This window comes from Chelonoidis abingdonii, chromosome 3 (genome assembly GCF_003597395.2).
Source record: "Chelonoidis abingdonii isolate Lonesome George chromosome 3, CheloAbing_2.0, whole genome shotgun sequence".
Classification (NCBI taxonomy): Eukaryota; Metazoa; Chordata; order Testudines; family Testudinidae; genus Chelonoidis; species Chelonoidis abingdonii.
The window spans coordinates 80772019-80794069 of NC_133771.1; the positions used below are offsets into that span (position 1 = coordinate 80772019).

General features: G+C 38.8%; 1 protein-coding gene across 1 annotated transcript in view; it reads left to right on the forward strand.

Annotated features, from left to right (window-relative positions):
• GRIK2 (glutamate ionotropic receptor kainate type subunit 2) overlaps positions 1 to 22051 on the forward strand; it is a 600313-nt gene that overhangs the window by 342154 nt on the left and 236108 nt on the right. The window contains exon 11 of the mRNA XM_032799954.2: positions 8820 to 9026. Within this exon, the coding sequence (XP_032655845.1) occupies positions 8820 to 9026 (207 nt within the window). The remainder of the gene's footprint in view (positions 1 to 8819; positions 9027 to 22051) is intronic.

The following is a 22051-nucleotide window of genomic DNA, read 5'->3' on the forward strand; positions in this document are numbered from 1 at the left end:
TTCAGTCTCCTTCCTTACTTAAAAGAGAGGTTATTATTGTTCTGTCTTAATAATGAAGGTCAAAAGAAGTCTGTGCAGAAACTGTCTCGAGATTGTCTTTTAAGTGGAAAAACACTTACAGTATCCTTTCCCTCTAAACTGTGTGCTTCTCAGGAGCCAACAACATATACCTTCCTGTATTGCAGGCTGTAACCAAGAGCCACTGAAGCGAGACAGTTTCAGATAGCTGCCAAAACTATTCTTTACTCTACTTGTCAAAGGAGTGCCCACCTTTTCAGAACACTTTTTCTTCTGTCTCCATGTAAGGAATGATTTTCCAAACCATGCCAATAATGATATTTTTTAAGATTGAAAATCTGTGCTATCAGCCCCTCCCCCGCCAACATATCGGGACTTGAAACCGTAAAATTACATGCTTTAAATCATAAAATTATATGTTTATTCCTATAAATTATTTCATTTTTTGTATTCCCCAGCTAAGGAAGAAAAATGAAAATTGTTCTTGTAACATTATATTAACTGTTAAAATGCAATAGTGAAAGACAATAGTGCCAATAATAAACAAAACTAAACTAAAACAGAATAATAAGTGGTTGAGGAAACAGAATCATATTTTCTTGGGAATCTAGCTTCAGTTTGCCTGTGGTATGATACACATCTCTACAGAATATCTGAGAGGCTTTGTTTGTTTGGGTTGAACTGATATTCACCTGTAGTCAGTTAAACTAATTCATAAAACCCTGCTTCATGTCATTCAGTGGGAATTAACAAAGGTGGGATGGGGATGTTACTTTTCTCTGGTGTGATGGGAGTCTGTCAGAAAGGAACAAAAATACCTGTATCCTCTGTTTAGGATAAAAAAAATGTAAATGAGATTTTCCACATGTCCTTTAAGCAATATAGTTGTGTTCTTGCCTCCTCTGCTTCTGCATTCACATCTGTCTAAGCATTGACTTGATTTTGTTCCTTTTGCTGGTCAAGACCTTGAGTTACATGGTGGGAATTAAAGTGAGGAAGAGCATAAAGTTGTTAATGAAAAAAATTAACACTTTAGTTAACAGTACTTTAAACCATGCAGCATGGATGCTGCTCCTACTTAATGTACATGAATTGTCTTAATGAAAAAGTCTGGAACAAATCACCTAGGATGCCTCACAAGGAAAATAAACTTCTGAAGATGATCAGTTACCATTTCTAACTTTCTTAAAGAGATAGAAAATAGACAATTGTTGAGGTGTGTGTTATGGTGCCCTCTTTGGTGCATGGAAAAGTGCCATGTTAAATAATTAAATCACAACAAACTCAAGATAATCTGTCTTCGAAGGCAGCCAAAATGGCCTCTAGCTGAGCAGTGAGGCAATGGACAGAGACTGCAAGGAACTATAGATCTTGGGCTAGCTGAGCTGTTCCTTTAGTTCATTTGACCTCTATTTACCAAGGTGCACAGAAGATCAGTTGCTCAAAATTATGCTATTTGCTCATGTGATCTCTCGCACAAACATATGTTGTCTGAGGCACATTGTATCTTTTTATCTATAACAGGCTATGATGTATTACTATTTGTATACCAAGTGTTACGCTAGTGAACCAAATTCATAATTTACAAATCTTGTTGAATATGATGCCAGCAGTTTTTAAGGAAAATTCCACCGAGATTTTCAGCTGCATATTGCTTTTTATTAAGATTGGCTTTTTTAGGTACACACACATTCTATAGATGCAGTTTTCTAAAATACTTCTTTCTAGGAAAATGTTTCATCATACAAGATTATGGAGATGCAGAGCAAATCTGATCTGGATCTAACACACACGTAATATTTGGAGTCATCAGATAATCATTGTCAGCCTTCAAGACCTCTGAAAGCAAAGTCAAGTCAAATTACATGACATTAAATTCTCCGTAAAAAAACTAGCAAGCTGGAATTGGTTGTATGCAGCTTAGTGAGCTCTGTATATAAAAAGATGTCTCATCATTTCATTTTCAGTAATTGGACATTAAGAAATAAGTCAATAATATTCTCTCCTGTCCCTGCAGACTTCTAGTATCCAATTTGCCTTCCTTTGTAAGTTGTTAATAACTGATTCTCTATCATCTACTCTTCATAGTTTTCTGTTCTGATTTGTCTGTACATGTTTCCTTCAGCAAGTTGCAGGGTGGCAGCTTTTGCAGCAACATGAAATGTAGCCAAAATAAAAATACTGTAAATTGTATGGTCCAGTATGCAGTCAACATTGGTTTCAGTTTGAAGTGGCTGAACTGGTTTGATTCTTGAAATTACTTCTATAGCTCTTGCTCCCGCAATTGGTGTTTCCCTATTTATATCCAGCCATCAGTGCTTAAACAGTGGAGATCACTATAGCCATGTAAAGCATGTTCAGAGCTAATATTGTAGGTTAGCTTCTCATATTGTAGTGAACCTCCCAGTCTGGGTAAACAGTCTTGGGTTATTGGGGCTCACGCTCGTACTCTAGAAATACCTGTGTAGACAGAGTTTTGAAGATGCAGCTCAGGCTTTGAAGCTTAGGGAGAGGGGGTAGACTTCACAGTCTGAGCCCCAGCCTTTGTAGGCATACCCTAAGAGACTCCATTGGGATAGATTCAATGGATTGACAAGGATGGGTGTCCTAAATAATTCATCCTTCATGCAGAATTGCAGGGTATATATGTATGTGTCTGAAGCATCCCAAATTATGCATTCTACAGGCATTGAAAACGTTTGTTTTCTTCATTGTCTCAGACCAACGTGTTGGATGGTGTGTTTGGCAATCGGACATTTTCCAAGCATTTTGAAATTTTTAAATGAAGCACAACTATGATTACTGTGACTTCCTTGTCTATCCATATAAAAGAATATGTGCTCATGACTTGCCTTCAACAAATGGAGTAGAATTAAGCACTTCCTGGAAAGAATTCTTGTTTGAAATAGAGCATATCTTTTAGGGAAAAAACATCCAATCTTGATTTTAAAATTTGCCAGTGATGGAGAATCTACTTTACTCCATGGTAAATTATTCCAGTGGTTAATTACAATTACTTTAAAATGTACGCCTTCTTTCCAGTCTGAATTTTTCTTCAACTTCCAGCCATTGCATTTCATTATACCTTTGTCTGCTAGATTAAAGAGCCTATTATCAAATATTTGTCACCTCATGACTTTTTCTTGGTTAAGCTAAATAGATAGACTCAAGGAGCTTGATCACTATGAGGTAGATTTCCCGACTATTTAACCATCCTGTGGATCTTCTCTGAATCCTCTCCAATTTATCAGCATCCTTCTTGAATTGCAGACACCAGAATTGGACATGGTATTCCAACAGAACTTGCAGCAGTGCCAAACACAGAAGAAATATAACTTCTTTATTCCTACTCGAGAATCCCCTGTGTATGCCTCCAAGAATCGCATTAGCCCTTTTGGCCACAGAATCACAGTTGGGAGCTCATGTTCAGCTGTTTATCTCCATAACCCCCAAATCTTTTTCAGAGTAACTGCTTCCTAGGATAGTATCCCACATCCTTTTAAGTATGGCCTACATTCTTTGTTCCTAGATGTATACATTTAAATTTAGCTGTGTTAAAACATATTGTATGATAGTGCTCAGTTTACCAAGCAATTCAGGCCGCTTTGTGTGAGTGACCTCTCCTCTTCATTATTTACCACTCCCCCAGTTTGTGTGTCATATGAAAAGTTCATTAATGAAGATTTTGATGTTCTACAATGTAATTAGTAAATGTTAAATGGCATAGGGCCAAGTGTCATGCTATCAGGAATGGCTCACAACTGTGAATGCCTACGGTAGGACAGACTACCAGAAAATGGGATGGACAGCCCAAACTGATGATGTGCTCTATAATTAGATTTCACCAAGCCAGTACCAAATGTGAACTCCTGGATCACTATACCAGTCTTACCATGGAGTCACAGACCCTTTAGATGCTCCAGTCTATCTTGCTGCCAAGAGAATTGAATTTCAGGTTAAAAGATCACTTAGACTAAAAATCATACCACATCAGGTTGCTCCCTGTCCCAAGAGACCAGTCATGTACGCTAAATCAATTAGTACCCTAGATGTTGCACGAAAGACACTGCTGGTAGCCAATTCTACAGTAAACTAACTAAAGGTTTATTAGCTGAGAAAAGGAAGTAAGAGTTATTGAAAAGTTAAAGCAGGTAAAATATATGTACAAGTGGATCACAGTTTATACTTCCAAATGGTACAGAGATGTAGTAATCTGCCAGTTTCCCAAAAGTGTCTCAGGGCAGCCCAGAATAACTCTGGGGATCTCCGTATTCTCTGTCCTATTAGAATCCAAACAGTCCAGAGATGAAGCGTCTTTCCTGGAAACCATTTTTATAGCTTCTTCTAACAGAAAACAAGCAGACAGTATCACTACCCATGTGGGTTCTTCCTTTGGTGATGGAGAGTGAGGAATTCATTTAAAGTCTTTGAACTCTGATCATCACACAGTTACCACTTGCTTTGAAATTAGCAGTTTTCTGTTTGAGTTCTTCCTTTGCATTCCACAAGGCTTTTTTCTGTTAGATAAGTTGTTTAGTTACAGGGGTATACACAATATAAATGTTTGCTATTCCATTATAACAGAATACAGATACGTAAAAACAATGCATGTACTATCCTATTGTTTTCATAAAGTTTAAATGCCAAATATACTCTTATATATTTAATAATTACTTTAATCTATACCAGTGTTTCCCAAAAGTGGGATGCCATTTGTGTAGGGAAAGCCCCTGGTGGGCCGGGCCGGTTTGTTTATTGGCCGCATCCACAGGTCCGGCTCATTGAGGCTCCTACCGTGGTTCGCTGCTCCAGGCCAATGGGAGCTGTTGGAAGTGGTACGGGCCGAGGGATATACTGGCCGCCACTTCCCGCAGCTCTCATTGGCCTGGAGCAGCGAACCGCGACCGGTGGGAGCTGCGATCGGACAGACCTGCAGACACAGCAGGTAAACAAACCAGCCCTGCCTGCCAGGGCCTTTCTCTACAGAAGTGGCATCCAAAGTTTGGGAAACACTGATCTATACTAATAAACTGAAATTGATTTGGGGCTTTGGCATGAGCTAGCACCTGATCTGTCAGCATCATACCAAGAACTGATTCCTGTGGGATCCACAGGGGCGGCTCTAGGTATTTTGCCGCCCCAAGCACAGCAGGCAGGCTGCCTTCGGCGGCTTGCCTGTGGGAGGTCCCCGGTTCCGCAGCTTCGGCGGACCTCCCGCAGGCGTGCTGCCGAAGGCTGCCTGCCTGCTGCCCTCGCAGCGACCAGCAGAGCACCCCCCCCACCCCGGCTTGCCGCCCCAGGCATGCACTTGGCGTGCTGTTGCCTGGAGCCGCTCCTGGGGATCCAATGAGTAACATATCACTTCACGATGATTTTCAGTATACAGTTACATTTTGAAACATGCCAGTTAGCCAATTTTTAATCCATTTAATGTGTTCCACATGAATTTTGTATCATTCTAGTTTTTTAATATAAATGTGCAGTACCAAGTTAAATGCCATACAGAAATCTAAGTATCATCAACACTAACACTTTGATCAAACAGACTTATAATCTTATCAAGTTAGTTTCACAGGATCAATTTTCCATAAATCTGTGTTGATTGTCATTAATTATATTACTCTAATTTAATGCTTTATTACTCTAGTCCTGTATTAACCACTCCATGATTTTACCTAGGATCAAGATCAAGTTGACAGGCCTATAATTCCTAGTCATCCCATTCATATTTTTAAAATATTGGCACAACATTAGCTTTCTTCTAGTCTTCTGACACTTCCCCAGTGTTAGAAGAGTTTTTGAAAAGCAACATTAAATGTCCAGCAAGCTCCTTTGGCCAGCCCTTTAAAAACTCTTGGATGCAATTTTTCTTTCCTTGCTGATTTTAAAATGTCTAAATGTAGTAGCTGCTGTTTGATATCCTCCTGTCTTACTACTGGATTGAGAAGTGCTTCATATTCATATAATATGACTAATTCATCTTTTTTTTCCAAATGTAGAACAGATATTAACTGAACTTTTCTGCCTTTTCTTCATGTACTGCTGAGCTTCTCCATACGAGATGATAATTTAAAAAATCAGTCAAATAAAGAGGTTCCAGGCATTTCTGACCTTCCCAAAAGTACACAGCTTCCACAATTGAAGTGATCTGGTTATTAATTGCCATCAGCTTACCAAAGGCAAACTATTTTTCTTTTTACCTAGAGAATCAATTTTCCAAGGCTACACATTCTTATATAGTTCTAAGAGCTAAAGTTGGATTGCTTTTCTAACCACATAGTGCTCTGTGAGGGTGCCAGATTTTTAGAGATGGTTGGAAAATGTTTTTTTTTAAATGTTTTTTCATCAGAGAATGCCAATTCATTGAAACTGAAACTTTTTTTTTGTGAAAAAGGCTCAGATTGACCGAGTTTTTGAAAAAACTCACAATGTTTTTTTTAAAAAAAAATGTAAATTGTCACCATGTTTGGTTATGAAGTAAAATATTCTTGTTTTCTGCCTCAACTTTTTGCTTAGAAATATAAGCAAATTATAGTACCAAAAAAAAAAAAAAAAGAGAGAGAGAGAAAGAAATGGTCAGACTCAAAATGAAATCTTTCAAAATGATCAAAATGAAATCTTTTGATTAACCCAAACAGAAATATTTTTCAGCTTTTCAGTTTATGAAAATTTTCAAGATTTTGACTTTTGTCCTGATTCGAGATGGAAATTTTTTTTTTGATACTTCAAACTTTAATGGAACAGGAAACTTGTTTCCCACCCAGCTTTAGTAATTTATACATGCTTACAATTTTTTAGACATAAGAATGAAAAACATAAAATAATTCCAATATCCTTTTCATTGAAATATTCAAGATTAAATTATTATATGCTTTTCAGTTTGCTTGGATTTTGCACAATATCATTGTCTTACATTCCACACAGTTCATACAAAATTCCAGAAAAAATTTGACTTTATATTGACTCTCAAAAGTCCATAATAACCCTTACTTTATAAAGCTTATATGAAATATCTCACTGAAGCTAGTGGAGTTTTGGAACTTGGGAAGTAGAGTGCACGTTGTGCTGTACTTAGTATGAAATGCAATTTGCCTTCTAAAACAAGCTATGAAAAAGAACCAGTGAGTATACACAGTGATCTGCTTTCCAGATTTAACAAATTCGAACATAACAATTCATATGTTTATTTAAGAAATACAAAAACTGAACCGCATGCCAAATTTAGCGTTAAAAAAAAAAGTGCTCATCACTACCAAAAAATTGAACTCATGAGTAGCTCTTACTAATGTGAGGAGCCAATGAAATGACTTGTGTGAGTACAGCTTGTGCCAGATCAGGCCCTAAATTTATATCTTTAAGTAGAAATGTGTGAAATACCATCATAATATGACAATTTGGAGAAAACAAATATTGATCTTTTTAATACATTGGATGACAAAAAAAAAAAAAAAACCACTACAACAACATACATTCTGAACATGTTTTGTTCTAACTACAACAAACTTCTCTCTCTCTCTGTCATATCCATGTATCTGGGCTAAAATCATATGTGCAAAAGTTTCAGCGTTATGCAATTTAAATGGATCAATTATGGGACTCCTCAAAAATGGGGTTTATAGTGAAAATGCTGACAGACTCTTATTAAAACAGCCAAGTGCCAGTAGAATGAGGTGTCTTTAACCCCAGTGAGTGCTGATACAGAGGTTTAGTACTGTATTAATTTTATAAAGTTACCCAGGAGAGTTATCATCTTATTCATTGAGTCTTGTGTCTGGTGCAGTAATTGCATCTTGTGCAATTTTTCTTGCCTTACTTTGTGGTTATTTTTTATTCTTGTATAAAATGGAGAAAGGTTCTAAAACAGGAGAAAAGCTTGAGCTCATGTATTTAACCTATTCTGTGTCAAAAAGAAACTGGGGATTGGTAATAGAAAATTATTGGTGTGGTATTTGTTTTCCCTTCCAGCATTACATGTAATGAAAGCTACATTTATTCTGCATACAAAACATAACAAGAAGTTCAGCATAGTACTAGGCATTAGCTTCCTACCAAATAAATTACTAATGATCTGCCAATTATTTTAAAGTGTTGACTGTCTTCTATATTCCGCTTAATGCAATAAACATCTACCTAAATCTTCAGTCACATCCTAACCTTTCAATTAAATATCTGAGCTGAAGGTTTGAAGGAATTAAAATTCAGTTTCCTTGGACTTAGTTTTTTTAAATCTATTTTTTTGTGTTAATGTTTTCATGGGCTTTCTGCAGTCTCCTAAATAGCAAAAGATATAACTTGATGGAGCAGAGCAGAATATACTGATTTGTGTTTTAAAAGGTTTTCTACATGCTTATTTAAAAAAATAATTGCCAAACAGTTAACATCCCCACTTATACAAAAAAATATAGCATGCAATACTTACCACTCTTGATTGACATTCTGAATTAAAACGATTAGTTTTTCAATTGCCAAATAACCACATTGTTAGAATGCTTTCATTTTAAGCAGTTTACAGTATTCTACACAAGTAATACATTGGACATTAATAAGCAATTTGATAGAGAACTCATTTCAGATTAGGTAGGGTGCAGCTGCATTGAAGATGTGGCTTCACTATTGGCTCATTTTTTTTCACTTAAAAATGAGAGCGTTTTTAAGTAATGCAAAGTAAATTTTCCCTTGATAGAGGGAAGACAACAGGAATTTCTTTTTAAAGTTCACCTCTGTCTGTGTGTGGTAATATATTAATAACTTTACACAAATAGATAATCACTGAAGCTCCCTCTCTGTGCCTTCACTTACAGGAAGAGCCATATGTGATGTTCAAGAAATCTGACAAACCTCTCTATGGGAATGATCGATTTGAGGGATATTGCATTGACCTCCTCAGGGAGCTAGCTACCATCCTTGGATTTACCTATGAAATTAGGTTAGTGGAGGATGGCAAATATGGAGCCCAGGATGATGCTAGTGGACAATGGAATGGAATGGTTCGTGAACTAATTGATCATGTAAGTTCCTTTTTGAAAGCTTGTCTGTTATCTTATTGAAATCTAAGTGAGAGCAACATTTAACAAGATCCTGCAGGTTACTGATTGCTTTTTTTACATGGATAGATTGTGATAATATATGTTAATGTCAATGGTATGCTGAGATTTTCTACGCCAACAAGTCACTGTACTTTAAAAAAAAAAAACCTTAAAGATGCGCCTTTCCAGTTTTTAAAATGTATCATTAAACATCGGCAATTTATTTTGCATCTCTGTTTTTGTCTTCCTAATGGAAAGAGCTTCATGCTTACATGAATCATTTCCAAATCTAAATGTAGAATAGATAGCATCTGCAATGATTTCTTAGGAGCAATGTATTTCCCTTGTGAAAAGCAATATGATAGTCACTAACTTAATCATTCAGGAGCAATTAGCCCTGCTTTTCTGGCAGGGGATTTGATACTGTGTCCCAGAGGAATCCCTATATAACCTTTAAAATATGCAGTATTATCTCCTATTAATATACATTGAGCAGATCCCTGTCTTTTCTCCTTAAAAATCTGCTGTAAAGTCCAGACAGTAAGACAGAAATATCAATGCACACTGAAGCAGCAGGGTAATTCAATCTGAGTCAAAACAGATATCATTACTGGCAATTGTTTGTAATTGAATAAGTCAGGCATCCCTTTTCTCTGACCTTTAAAACATACTTTCTCAGTTGGTGGTGCCAATTGAATTTGGTCTCTTGGAAATGGAGTTTAGTCTGTTTGCAAATTATGCAATTGTCTCTAACTTCTTTATGTTTGTTGATTTTGGTAAATTGCTCAATATCCAGACATCTGATCAAAGCCACTTGAAATAAACCAAATAAACCTGTACCTCAATTTGATTTAATACAGCCAAAAGCTAGGACGATTATTCTGTAGCTCCAGTCATACCTTTTCAGGCTGACACTGGGAAAAATGCATGGATCTGCTGAAGCAAGAACAGACAGTTTTTGACCGACTTGAGCCTATCCTGCCTCTGTTTGCCTAAGAAGTTCACAAGCCAGTGAGAACAATTGCCAAGATATTCAGATTTACTATAAGTATTACTTTAACACCGTTCTCTTAAGTTACAATGTAATCCTGTTTTGAAGAGAACTATGTTTAATGCAAAGTAGGAACCTTTTATCTTCTGCCTGCAGCATCCACACAGGGGAGGAACAGTGCAGAATTTCAGTGCACACTGCTATTCACACTCCTATAGTCCGAACTACAGGGCAGTGTAGACATGTCCTAAGACATGTCTGAAGAAATCCTGGCACTGAAATAAAAAGGTTAGAGCTAGGGCTGCTCCTGTCACTCTCTTCAGATGATCTATCACAAACTCAATAACTATTTTTACCCATGCGGCCTCAAGCTCGTTCACTGGTTGGAACAATATCGCTCCTTCTCCCATGGAAAATTTTGACTTTTTGATCTCAGAGTTAACAGATCTTAAGGCCAGAAGGGAGTGCCAGATCATCCTGTATATATAGACCTCCTGTATATCCAGTAGGCCACCACTACCACCCAGAACCTGCACACTAAACCCAACAGTTGGAATTAGATCAAAGTATTACAGCCCACAGGAGACTAGATTATAATGTGCTACAGGCAGAGAATTGAAGGGATCAGAGGTGCTCTGGTGCCCAAGAGCCCACAACGACAGGGAAATGATTGAGTGAGAAATACCCAGACAATCCTGGCAAGTGCTGCACCCACATGCTGCAGAGGAAGATAAAAAGCCCCCAAGGCCTTAGCCAATCTGACCTGAGAGAATATTTCTCTGCAATCCCTCTTAAAATGACCAGTTAGACCCTGAACATGTGAGTAAGAACCAGACAGCCAAGAACCTGAGAGAAAGAATGCTTGGTGCCACCTCAGAGCACTGGCCCTCCCCTGTGCACTGTCCCATCTCTAGTCGTGGCCATTTCTGATGCTTCAGAAGAAGGAGATAAAAAAAAAACAACCTTCCCAGAATATATTGGGTGAAAATAAAATGTGAGTGTGCAGGTAACTGGCTGAAACCTTGAAGCTTGAGCTTTTAGGAATATAAGACATGAACTAGAAATGAACCTTTGGGCTGCCGAACTCTGTCCCTTACCATCACACAGTTTCCTCAGTTTCTGAATCACCACATGCCTCATGGAAGGTACAATGCAACTGGGAACCTGACACATAGAGGAGAACAGGGGCCTGAGGCACTGTCCTGTGCCAGTCTCCTGCAGGAGGCCATGGCACAGCAGGTGCACCTGTGCTAGTTTTCCCTCAAACAGAATCCCCAATAACTCTGACATAAGCTTTCTTGTCTCAATAATCTATCGTCAGGGATGGTTTATTACAACATAGTCCAAATAGTCCATAACAAAAGTCCCCACACACAGACAATTTATTTCCCCCTTAAAATCATGCAACATCTAGTCCCTTGATGTCCCACATGCTACATTTCTGGCATCTTCCACCATGCCTGGGCACTTTTTCAGTCATCTCTTGTCCTTTTAACAGAACAGCAACCCCACCCCTTTCAACTGGAGTGCAATCCGGCTTTTCCCAGTGAAGACCCCCACAGCCTCTCTGCTGGGAGTTCACCAGGGGAGCCCTTCAGTCCTTTCCAGCCCTCTTGCTCCAGCTATCCAGCATGGAGCTATAAGGGGGTAAACCCGTCTGTTGCATCAGTCCTCTCCAGCTCTCAGCTTCACACTCCAGCTTAGAAGTCTGCAGGCAACTCCGTCTGTTAGTCCCTCACCTTCAGCCCTCTGCAGCCCTTCTTGCTCTGGTTCCCTGGCTTGGGGAGGTCTAGCTGCTTCAGCCTTACTCCAGAAACCACTTACAGGTTTCTTAAGGGACCTTCCACAGTCCCCCTGATCTCTGGCACCTCTCACCTGCCCTTTTCCTGACTGAGTCAGGCAGCTCTGATTCACCAGATCTTTCTCCCTTCTAAGGCCTGGGTGCCCTCTTTGACGCCCAGTTAGGAGGCAAGTGATAAGTCACAGGTGCACTGGCCATGCTCCCTCATAAAGGGCCAGTATCACCCAGTGACAGGTACTCAAACTGCAACTCCCATGATGCACCACAACAGTATTCCCGAATCACTTTTTCTTTTCTTTTTTTTTTGTGTTGAGCCAAACTTTCAGGTTTTGGGTGTTGTGGTTTGTTTGTTGTTGTTTCTTAAAAAGCATTTTTTCCCCCTATGGCAAGCGGACATTTGTCACAAAATAATTCATTTATTCAAAACCCTAATTTTCAGTCAAAAAACATTTTGACTGAATATTTTCAACCAGTCTAATTGCTTTCTCTATTTCTCTCTGTGTTTTTATGCCTATTCTTATCTTTCTATGTATGTCATTATTTTCTCTATATTTTAACTTCATCCCTCTGTAGTTCTATTTTAAATATCTGTCTCGGTGAGTCTATGTACGTATGTGTATACTATATAATTAGTAAGCAAATATTTTAGATATGAGAAGCTCCCCAACTATTTAGTGTAGAGACATCAAGGTAGAAAACAATTATATATGATCATCTCCCTCTGCCACTTCAATGTGAATCACTTTATAGTCATCCTTTCTGTTTAGTTCCTCCATCTATGTTTACAGCAGCCTGTTCTTTCTGCATATTTGTTTAGAGTGACACCCATAATGCCCTGAGTGATTTCCAGACATTCTGAGAATCCCCTTGGTGAAAGCACCTCACAGACTAGGGATAATTTATAGGACATAAACCGCAATTTCATTAAATAAACAAGTATGTAAGCAAATGAAGGAAACAAGTAAGCGTAATCTTTGGGATTGGCTACATTTGAGAGTTATAGCACTGGTGGTGGTTTTACAGCGCTGTAACTTACTCCCCGTCCACACTTGCAAGACACATACAGTGCTGTATCTCCCTGGCTACAGCGCTGGTTGTACTCCACCTCAATGAGAGGAATAAAGAGAACAGCGCTGCTCTTGCAGGGCTGGGGTGCCAGTGTAAACAGTGATTAATTTTACTACGCTGTAACTGACCTCCGGAACCTTCCCATAATGCTTTTTAAGTAAAGATAACACTCTTTGTTTTGTTGTGATGCCTCTCTTTGTTTTGTTGTGAACTCGGGGCTCCCGGATCTGCTTATCTGAAAACCAAACACAGCTACTGTTTGCTGTGAATGAGGCAGGCAGGGGGATGAATGTCCACAGCTAGTGTTTGCTTGAGGAGAGAAGCAGCCCGGAGGGGAGAAGAGAGGGTCCATTTTGGAGCAGCTGCTTATTTGGTCTGAAGACTATTTGCATTTAGTGAATGAGAGAGGGGTGGGGGAAGAGGTCAAAACTTTTAAAATGATTGAAGATTGGTGCTGTGTATCTTCAAGTCCTTAAAACTTGCAAGGCAGGGAGCTGGAATCCACTCTCTCTCTCTCTCTCCCCCCCACGTTCCCTGTCACACTCCACCCCACCCACCTCTTTTGAAAAGCACATGGCAGCCACTTGAACGCTGGGATAGCTGCCCATAATGCACCACTTCCAACACCGCTGCAAATGCTGCAAAGGTGGCCACACTGCAGAGCTTTCCCTACACAGCTGTACGAAGACAGCTTTAACTCCCAGCGCTGTACAGCTCTAAGTGTAGCCAAACCCTCAGCACTACAGTGTGGGTGAGGCTGCTTAGCCTGAGCGCAAGCCAATCTTTGTCTTGGCTGGTAGACGCAGAGATCAAAATAGCTACCCAGCAAGATGCACCATCCAGGCCAAGACATGTAGCTTGCGCCAGCCTATGCTCTACTCCTGTGGAAAATGCTAGGGCTAGGAAAGACTCCAAACAGTCTCATTGGTGAGGCTTTTAGTCTCAGGGTATGGCTACACTTGAAATTTCAAAGCCAGCGCTGGGAGAGAGCTCTCCCAGCACTGCACGTAAACCACATCCTCTATGGGTGTAGCTTGCAGCGCTGGAAGCTGCACTCCCAGCGCTGCGGCACTGATTACACTGAGGCTTTACAGCGCTATATCTTGCAGTGCTCAGGGGGGTGTTTTTTCACACCCCTGAGCGCGAAAGTTGCAGTGCTGTAAAGTGCCAGTGTATCCATACCCTCAGCTACATATGAATACACATCTACCATCCTAACCCAAACAGCCAAATAAATGTACCCTCCTGTGAAGACAGCATCCACCCAAACTCTGCAACATAATGAAGGGGAATGTGTGGAAACAAAAACATAATTCTAACTTGATTTGAACAGAAAATAAAATAAAATGATTAACCAAAATAACACCACGATCATACTGTACAGCTAGAATAAGCACCCTGGTGGGCTGGGCGAGTTTGTTTACCTGACGCATCCACAGGTTCAGCTGATTGTGGCTCCCCCTGGCCATGGTTCACAGCTCCAGGCCAATGGGCTGCGGGAAGTGGCAGCCAGCACATCCCTCGGCCTGCGCTGCTTCCCGCAGCCCTTGTTGGCCTGGAGTGGCAAACCATTATTTATTCCCATCAATGTCTTGGATTTAGCTGTTCATATCATTATACAGAGGCTGGACAGACACTCTTTTTTTTGCTGAATTCAGCTAAGTCGATATTTAGATGTTTGCTTCTTTTGTTAAGGAGTGACTTATCTACTTTTTCTCTGTCTGGTGTTTTCTTGTATTCATTCAATTTGATTGCATCGTTTGAACTTTTGTAAATTTTGCTATTCAAGATTTAAAAAAAAACACTTATGGACAGATTGTGCGTTGTTTTGCACAGCTTCACAAGGAAGTGCTCACAGAGCCTTTTCTCACCCATTTTGTGCATGTGCAAGGCCAGTCACAATCTTTGTCTTTGCAATTTCAATGTGCAAAGATTAAAGGTTGAGATTTTAAAATCAGCGTAAGAAGATTTAGCCACATATCTTGCATTAATGAAAATTTCAGCCAGGGAGTATTCACACCAATACTGGGGCTAGATATTTTGGAAAACATAGGGATGGGGCCTTCAACTAGGGTTGCCCCCATCCAGGTTTTCCCAGGATCAGCCCTTTTTTGAGATTGTTGTTTTGGGAAACCTGTGAGAGCGCTCACTATAGAGTGCCATCTGACCCATTTTCTGTGCTCAAGATCATGCTGGATGTCCAAGTTTTTTGTACCTCGGAGGTGGGAACCCTACATTACACTTCCTTCCCCTCTGCATTAACTAATATATGTTTCACCATAGAATTGTAGGATTGGAAGGGACTTTGAGACCTAGTCCAGTTCTATGCACTTATAGCAGAATATCTAGGATACTAAGTATAATCTAGACCATCCTCAGGGGTAAAGGAGAAGAGTTTATCACCTTCCTCTTTATAACAACCTGTTGAGTACTTGAAGATACTTATTATGTCCCACTTCAATCTTCTCTTCTCCAAACTAAAGAAACCCAATTTTTTCAACCTTTCCTTGTAGGTCATGTTTTCTAGACTTTTTGAATCATTTTTGTTGCTCTTCTCTGGACTTTCTCCAGTTTGTTCACATCTTTCCTGAAATGTGGCACCCAGTTGAGGTCTAATCAGTGTGGAGTAGAGCAGAAGAATTACTTCTCGTGTCTTGATTACAACATCCTTGCTAATACATCCCAGAGTGATTTTCACTATTTTTGCAACAGCGTTACACTATTGACTCATGTTTAACTTGTGATCCACTCTGACCCCTGGATTGCTTTCCACAGTACTCCTTTATAGGTAGTCATTTCCCATTTTATATGTGTGCAGCTGATTGTTCATTCTTAAGTGGAGTACTTGCATTTGTCCTTAGTGAATTTCATCCTATTTACTTCAGACCACTTCTCCAGTATGTCCAGATCATTTTTAAATATAATCCTGTCCTACAAAGCACTTGCAACCCGTCCCAGCTTGGTATCACTTGCAAACTTTATAAGTGTATTCTGTATGCCATTATCTAAATCATTGATGAAGATATTGAAGAAAAGTGATCCCTGAGGGGCCCAGAAGTGATTCCTGCAGGACCCCACTCATTGTGCCCTTCCAGGATGACATGTGCATTGATGTATTGTGACCCCCTTCTGGGTCCCCCCCTCCTCCCCGCCGTGGTCTTGAAGGTATTTTGTCTGCCCCATAGCACTTTCTTCTAGACACCTTCTTCACTATTTCTCAGTGCAGGCCGTGGTTTAAGAGGGGAGATTTTCAAAGGCACAAATTTTCAGTTAAGCACCTAGCTCGCATTGACATTCAGTGGGAGTTAGGTGCCTAACTGCTATTGGTGCTTCTGAAAATCTTCCCAGAAATGAATATATTGGTACACCTACATATATTATCACATACAGAATATTGTTGTTAGGCCATTGTCAAAATATTTCCCCAGAGAAGATTCACTGTTCCATTATAGAATTCTTTCTTATTAGGTGGAACATAAAATCTTTCTCTATCAACTTTTCTCAGACTGGACTTTTTTTTTTTCTGTGTAATTTACCAGTTTAACTAGGTATTTACTCTCTTCTTCCAACATACCCTTATTTCTCATTGACAGTTGCTACTGTATGGTGTTCAGCTTCAAAAATTGACAAAGACACTTCTCAGGAAGATACTTTTGTCTCTTCCTGTAAAGCCTGGTGCTACAAAAGGAGTTACTGAGCCAAAGAGACAGAGTATGACACTTCCTATGTGAATTGAGTTACTTGGTAGACCATTATGAGTTTGGCAAATTAGACCTACAGCATAGTAACTTGATTTTCTACTATCATGACCATATGTTGGATGAGAAATAGTATTCATTTTATACCTGCTATATAAGTAGTTCATGGCCATGAAAAATGCATCACAGACTGAAATCTGGTCTTTTATGGAGAGTTTCTCAAATTGGGGGTCCTGACTCAAAAGGGATTTGCATGGGGATGATAAAATTATTGTAGGGGGTCACAGTATTGCTACCTGTACTTCTGTGCTGCCTTCAGAGCTTGGTGGCTGGAGAGTGGCTGCTGTTGACCAGATGCCCAGCTCTGAAGGCAGTGTCCTTCCAACAGCAGCACAGAAGTAAGGGTGGGAATACCATACCATGCTGCTGGTGATGGTGGCACTGAAGTAAGGGCAGCAGTACCACACTCCCCTCTACAATAACCTTGTGACATCCCCCTTCCCCACACATAACTCCTTTTTGGGTCAGGACCCCTACAATTACAACTCCTGAAATTTCAGATTTAAATAGCTGAAATCGTGAAATTTATGATTTTTAAAAATCCTCTCACCATGAAATTGACCAAAATGAACAGTGAATTTGGTAGGACACTATATGTAAGTATGCTAGGTAACTTAGTTTATGTGGGATGCCACCAGTGAGTTAGCAAAAGAAAAATTACTCTGGAAAATGACACTATTGAGGTTTCTAAAATAGAAGATTTCCAGTATGTCTTTAGTGTGCTTGAATATATAGCAAATATTAAGCATATTAGTGGTGAGAGAAAAGGATTAAACTGATGATGATTAAATAAAATAATAAACTGGTATCATATGCTATGAGTTGGGATCATCACCCAAGATTCAAATCATCTACTTTTACTTCTTAAGATTAGGTGACTCTCTTGCATCTGTTTTGCATATTCATTGCAATTACACTAACTAGGCTTGGAACTAGTAATTTAAATAGAAAAAATGCTGTGTGTCTCCTATTTTAATGCATCATCTAAGCAGCTGAAGAAAGACAGACCAACTAATTATCTGCAACATGGACTAAAAATATTGTCAAACAATGTAGCTGAAATATCATAAAATTTGAATAGATGGCAATCATAGAAATGTAGAGCTGGAAGGGATCTTGAGAGTTTATCTAGTTCAACCCACTTTGCTGAGGTAGGACCACGTACACCTCGACCATTCCTGACAGATGTTTGTCTAACCTGTTCTTAAAAACCTCCAGTGACGTGGCTTGCACAACATCTCTTGGAAGCCTATTCCAGTAAGTAACTATCCTTATAATTAGAAAGTTGTTTTATTTCCCCAAATATCTAATCTAAATCTCCCTTGCTGCAGATTAAACCTGTTACTTGTTGGTCCGAACTTTTGTAGACGTGGAGAACAATTACTGATTACCATCTGCTTTATAACAACACTTAACATATTTGAAGACTGTTATCAGGTCACTCACTCACTTTTGTTTTCTCAAGGCTAAACATGCCCAGTTTTTTTAATCTTTCCTCATAGGTCAGGTGTTTTAAACCTTTTATCAGTTGTGGTGTTCTCTTCTGAATTCTCTCCAATTTCTCCACATCATTCTTAAAGTGCCCAAAACTAGAGATAATACTCCAGCTGAGGAGTTGCCAGTGTGCAGTTGCGCAGGACAATTACCTATTGTGTTTTACATATGACATTCCTTTAATAATATTTAATAATAACATCCCCAGAATAATATTAGCTTTTTTTTTTGCAATTGCATTACATTTTGACTCATATTCAATTGTGATCCACTATACCTCACAGTACCTTTTCATTAGTACTTCTGCCTAGCCAGTTATTCCCCCTTTTGTAGGTGTGCATTGGATTTTTCCTGTCTAAAGTGTAGTACTTTGCACTTGTCTTTACTGAATTTTCTCTCATTTCAGGCCAATTCTCTAGTTTATCAAGATCATTTTGAATTCTAATCTTCTCCTCCAAAGTGCTAGCAACCCCTCCCAGGTTGAAGTTATCTGCATATTTTATAAGTATGCTCTCTACTTAGTTATCCAAGTCATTACTGAAAATATCCAATAATACCAAACTCAGGACGAACTCCTGTGGGACCCCAGTAGGCATGTATGATGTTGCAGGGTGCAAGTCAGACTGGTGATGGACTTTTAACTACCTGCCTCGCAGTACTTTAGAATGCTTTGCTGCTGTAACTCCCAAATTGGGCCCCTCACGAACAGCATTTAGGTCACATCCTGTGTGTGTGTGTGTGTGTGTGTGTGTGTGTAGCTGCAGCCTGCCAGCACACTTGCAGGGTGACCCCAACACACTCCCAGTCCCATATCTTGTGCCCAAAATGTGTGTTCTGCACTGTTCAGCCCTCTCCTGGACAGTCCACATATTGGCGATTCATTGCCACTGTAAGAGATCCATGTACAACAATTTTCTACTTTAAATGGAGTTATCCACACAGTTCAGTTTAAACACAGCACTGGATTAGTTTCAATTAAAGAATAAACTAATAGTTTATTGAACTGCAAAGAGAGAGATTTTAGGTGAGTACAAGTACAAATACAAGGCATTAAAGTCAGAAGTGGGTATGAAAGAAATAAAGATAAAATGCTTTCCAGTGGTAAACTTAACAAACTAGACTTGGTTTAAGATAAAATTCTTACCACATGCTTCCAACCACAGTGCTGACCAAATTTCAGGTCAGGATCTCTCCCCAACTCAAATGGTGGCTTCCTTTGTCTTAGGTGAAAAAGAAAGAGAACTAGTTAGGGAGAGATACCTAAGGGTGGGTTAGCCTCCTACTTTATAGTACAGTCACCCTTTGAAATGTACTTTCCTGACGGTTACCACTAGCTACAATTCATTCCCGCTGTGTGGTTGGAGTAATGGAATCTTGTGGTGAAGGAAGTTCCATGCTGTTGTTTACTAAAATGTTAGGACCATCTGTTCCTGGCTAGCGGTATCAGGTTGTCCTTTGTTTTTGAGAAACAAGTATCCCCTCCCTAGATTTGACAGGAAACCACATTTCAGTCATAATTTCAACTTACATTCATAACTTTACACAGAATGTTGCTGCATACATTTCATCATGATATTATTGACCAGTGAGTTATTAGTTTTCAAATGTCACCTCACAAGGCATATTTTGTACAAAGATTATTAAAATAGTGTGTAGGGTGTGAATACAAGGGTGCATTCAATCAATATATCCCTCCCCCAACTTCACAGCAAACTACTGATAACTGATTTTTGAGTACGATCTTTCAACCGGTTTTGCACCCATTTATAGTCATTTAATCTAGACTACATTTCTCTAGTTTGCTTATGAGAATGTCATGTGGTATTATATCTAAAACTTTACTAAAATCAAGACATATCATGTCTTCAGATTTCCCCCATCCAGTATCCCTGTCAAAGAAAGAATTTATGTTGTTTTGGCATGATTTGCTCTTGACAAATCCATGTTGGTTATTACTTATAGCTCTATTATCTTCTAGATGCTTTCACATTGATTGCTTAATAATATGTCCCGGTATCTTTCCAGTATTGAAATTAGGCTCTCCTGGGTCTCTTTGTTCCCCTTTGTAAAGATAAGGTACTATGGTTGCCCTTTTCCAGTCCTCTGGGACCTTGTCTGTACTCTGAGTTCTTAAAGATACTCACTAATGGTTTCAGTGTTGCTACAACAGATCCTTCAATATCCTAGGATGAATTTCATCAGGTTCTGCTGACTTCAATACATTAAACTTATCTAAATATTCCATAAACCATGATGTAAAAGAGGTTTTAAATTCCATCTCTGTTATTCTCTTGACTTGTCTTTCTCCAGCTCAACTTCCATCTCCAACATTTTTTTGGCTGTCTCATTGTCAGCTTCAGCTTAATATGACCAAAACATAGCTCTTTAGCTTTTATCTACATTCTCCATTCTTCCATTTCCTACCTCTGATGACAAAACCAACATTTCCCCATCACTCATATCCATAACATAGGACTAATATTAGACAGCTTTCTGTCTTCTTTGCCCTCTTCCTTCATGTATGGACTGTGTTCAAATCTTGCTACTTGTTCCACATTGCTAAAAATCAGGGTTGGTTTTTGTTTTGTTTTTTTTGCCACTCCCTACTTATCTAAGAGATTCTTGTCTCTTATTACATTACATTCACGTTCAGTCTTGACAGTCCCATTTGTTCATACCCTCCATAACCATACATGTTTTTTCCACGTGGTGCATCTATCCTGAATTGATTCAAAAGATCACCGATATAATGGGTTGGAAAATGAGCGGCTTTGATTGTCTTGTGCCCTCCCCCTCCTCCCATGGAAAATGTCAGTAAAAATCACTGATATTTTCAACAGAAACTTTCAACTGCTTTTGGAAAAATAAAAAACATGAAACCTTAACAATTTTCAGACAAAACATGAACAAAATGTAGGGTTTTTTTTGATTCTGGATGAATATTTTTTAAAAATTGAGGAAAGCGGACACTTCCCATAATTTTTTTTTCAAATCCTAATTTTCCATCAAAGAAAAGTTTTATCAGAACATTTTCAACCAGCCTTAGTCACTATTACTGATTGTGGGACAGAAATTCTGTTTCACCACAACTTTTGAGGATTTGAAATTTTGTTTTAATTCTGCATTAAAACAAAACCCAAACCTTTCAAACATTTTCATAAGATCTGATTATCTCTAATCGTCACTATCCTTTCCTGAGATAAACTTTCATAAACATTCATTTGTACCCTAATGGCTGCAAGAAATTAGCCAGTAATGACACACACACTTTGACATTTATCTCTATTTATGTAAACAAAAAAATCCTTATCACCATGCTTGCACTCAGGAACTGTATACTGTAATTGATATCAATCCTATCCTTCCTCTCTTAGCTCCAGAATCACAGCATAGCTGAAAACAGGATATATGCTTTCCTGGGGAGGGAATGTCTCATCTACTGTAAAGTCTAACACCATTTTAGGCACTGTAAAATAATTGCCAAATCTATCTTTTTAGCACTTAGGTAGTCTTTTTAAAAAAAATGATGTCAGGTCAAAGTTTCTGTCATTGAAATCTTATTTGCATCTGCAAAATAAGCATGCTTGTTTAGGGAAATTAGACCCTTCATTTATTTGTGCAAACTGATATTTGTGTAATCAAAGTAGTATTTACTTTATTCAGGTACCTGATTTGTTCACACACATTTGCATCCATAAACACAGAGCAGTTCTATTGTTGCAATTTATTTGGCAGTATCTTAAAATTTTGCCTTTAAAATCTAATTTAAAAAACATCCGGCAGTCATGGAACACTTAATTTTGCAGTACTATGCAGAAAACGATTTAAAAAGTCTTTGCATTTTAAGGCTTTTTTCTTTCCTATTAATGTATAAATTGCAGAAAACTCTTATGCA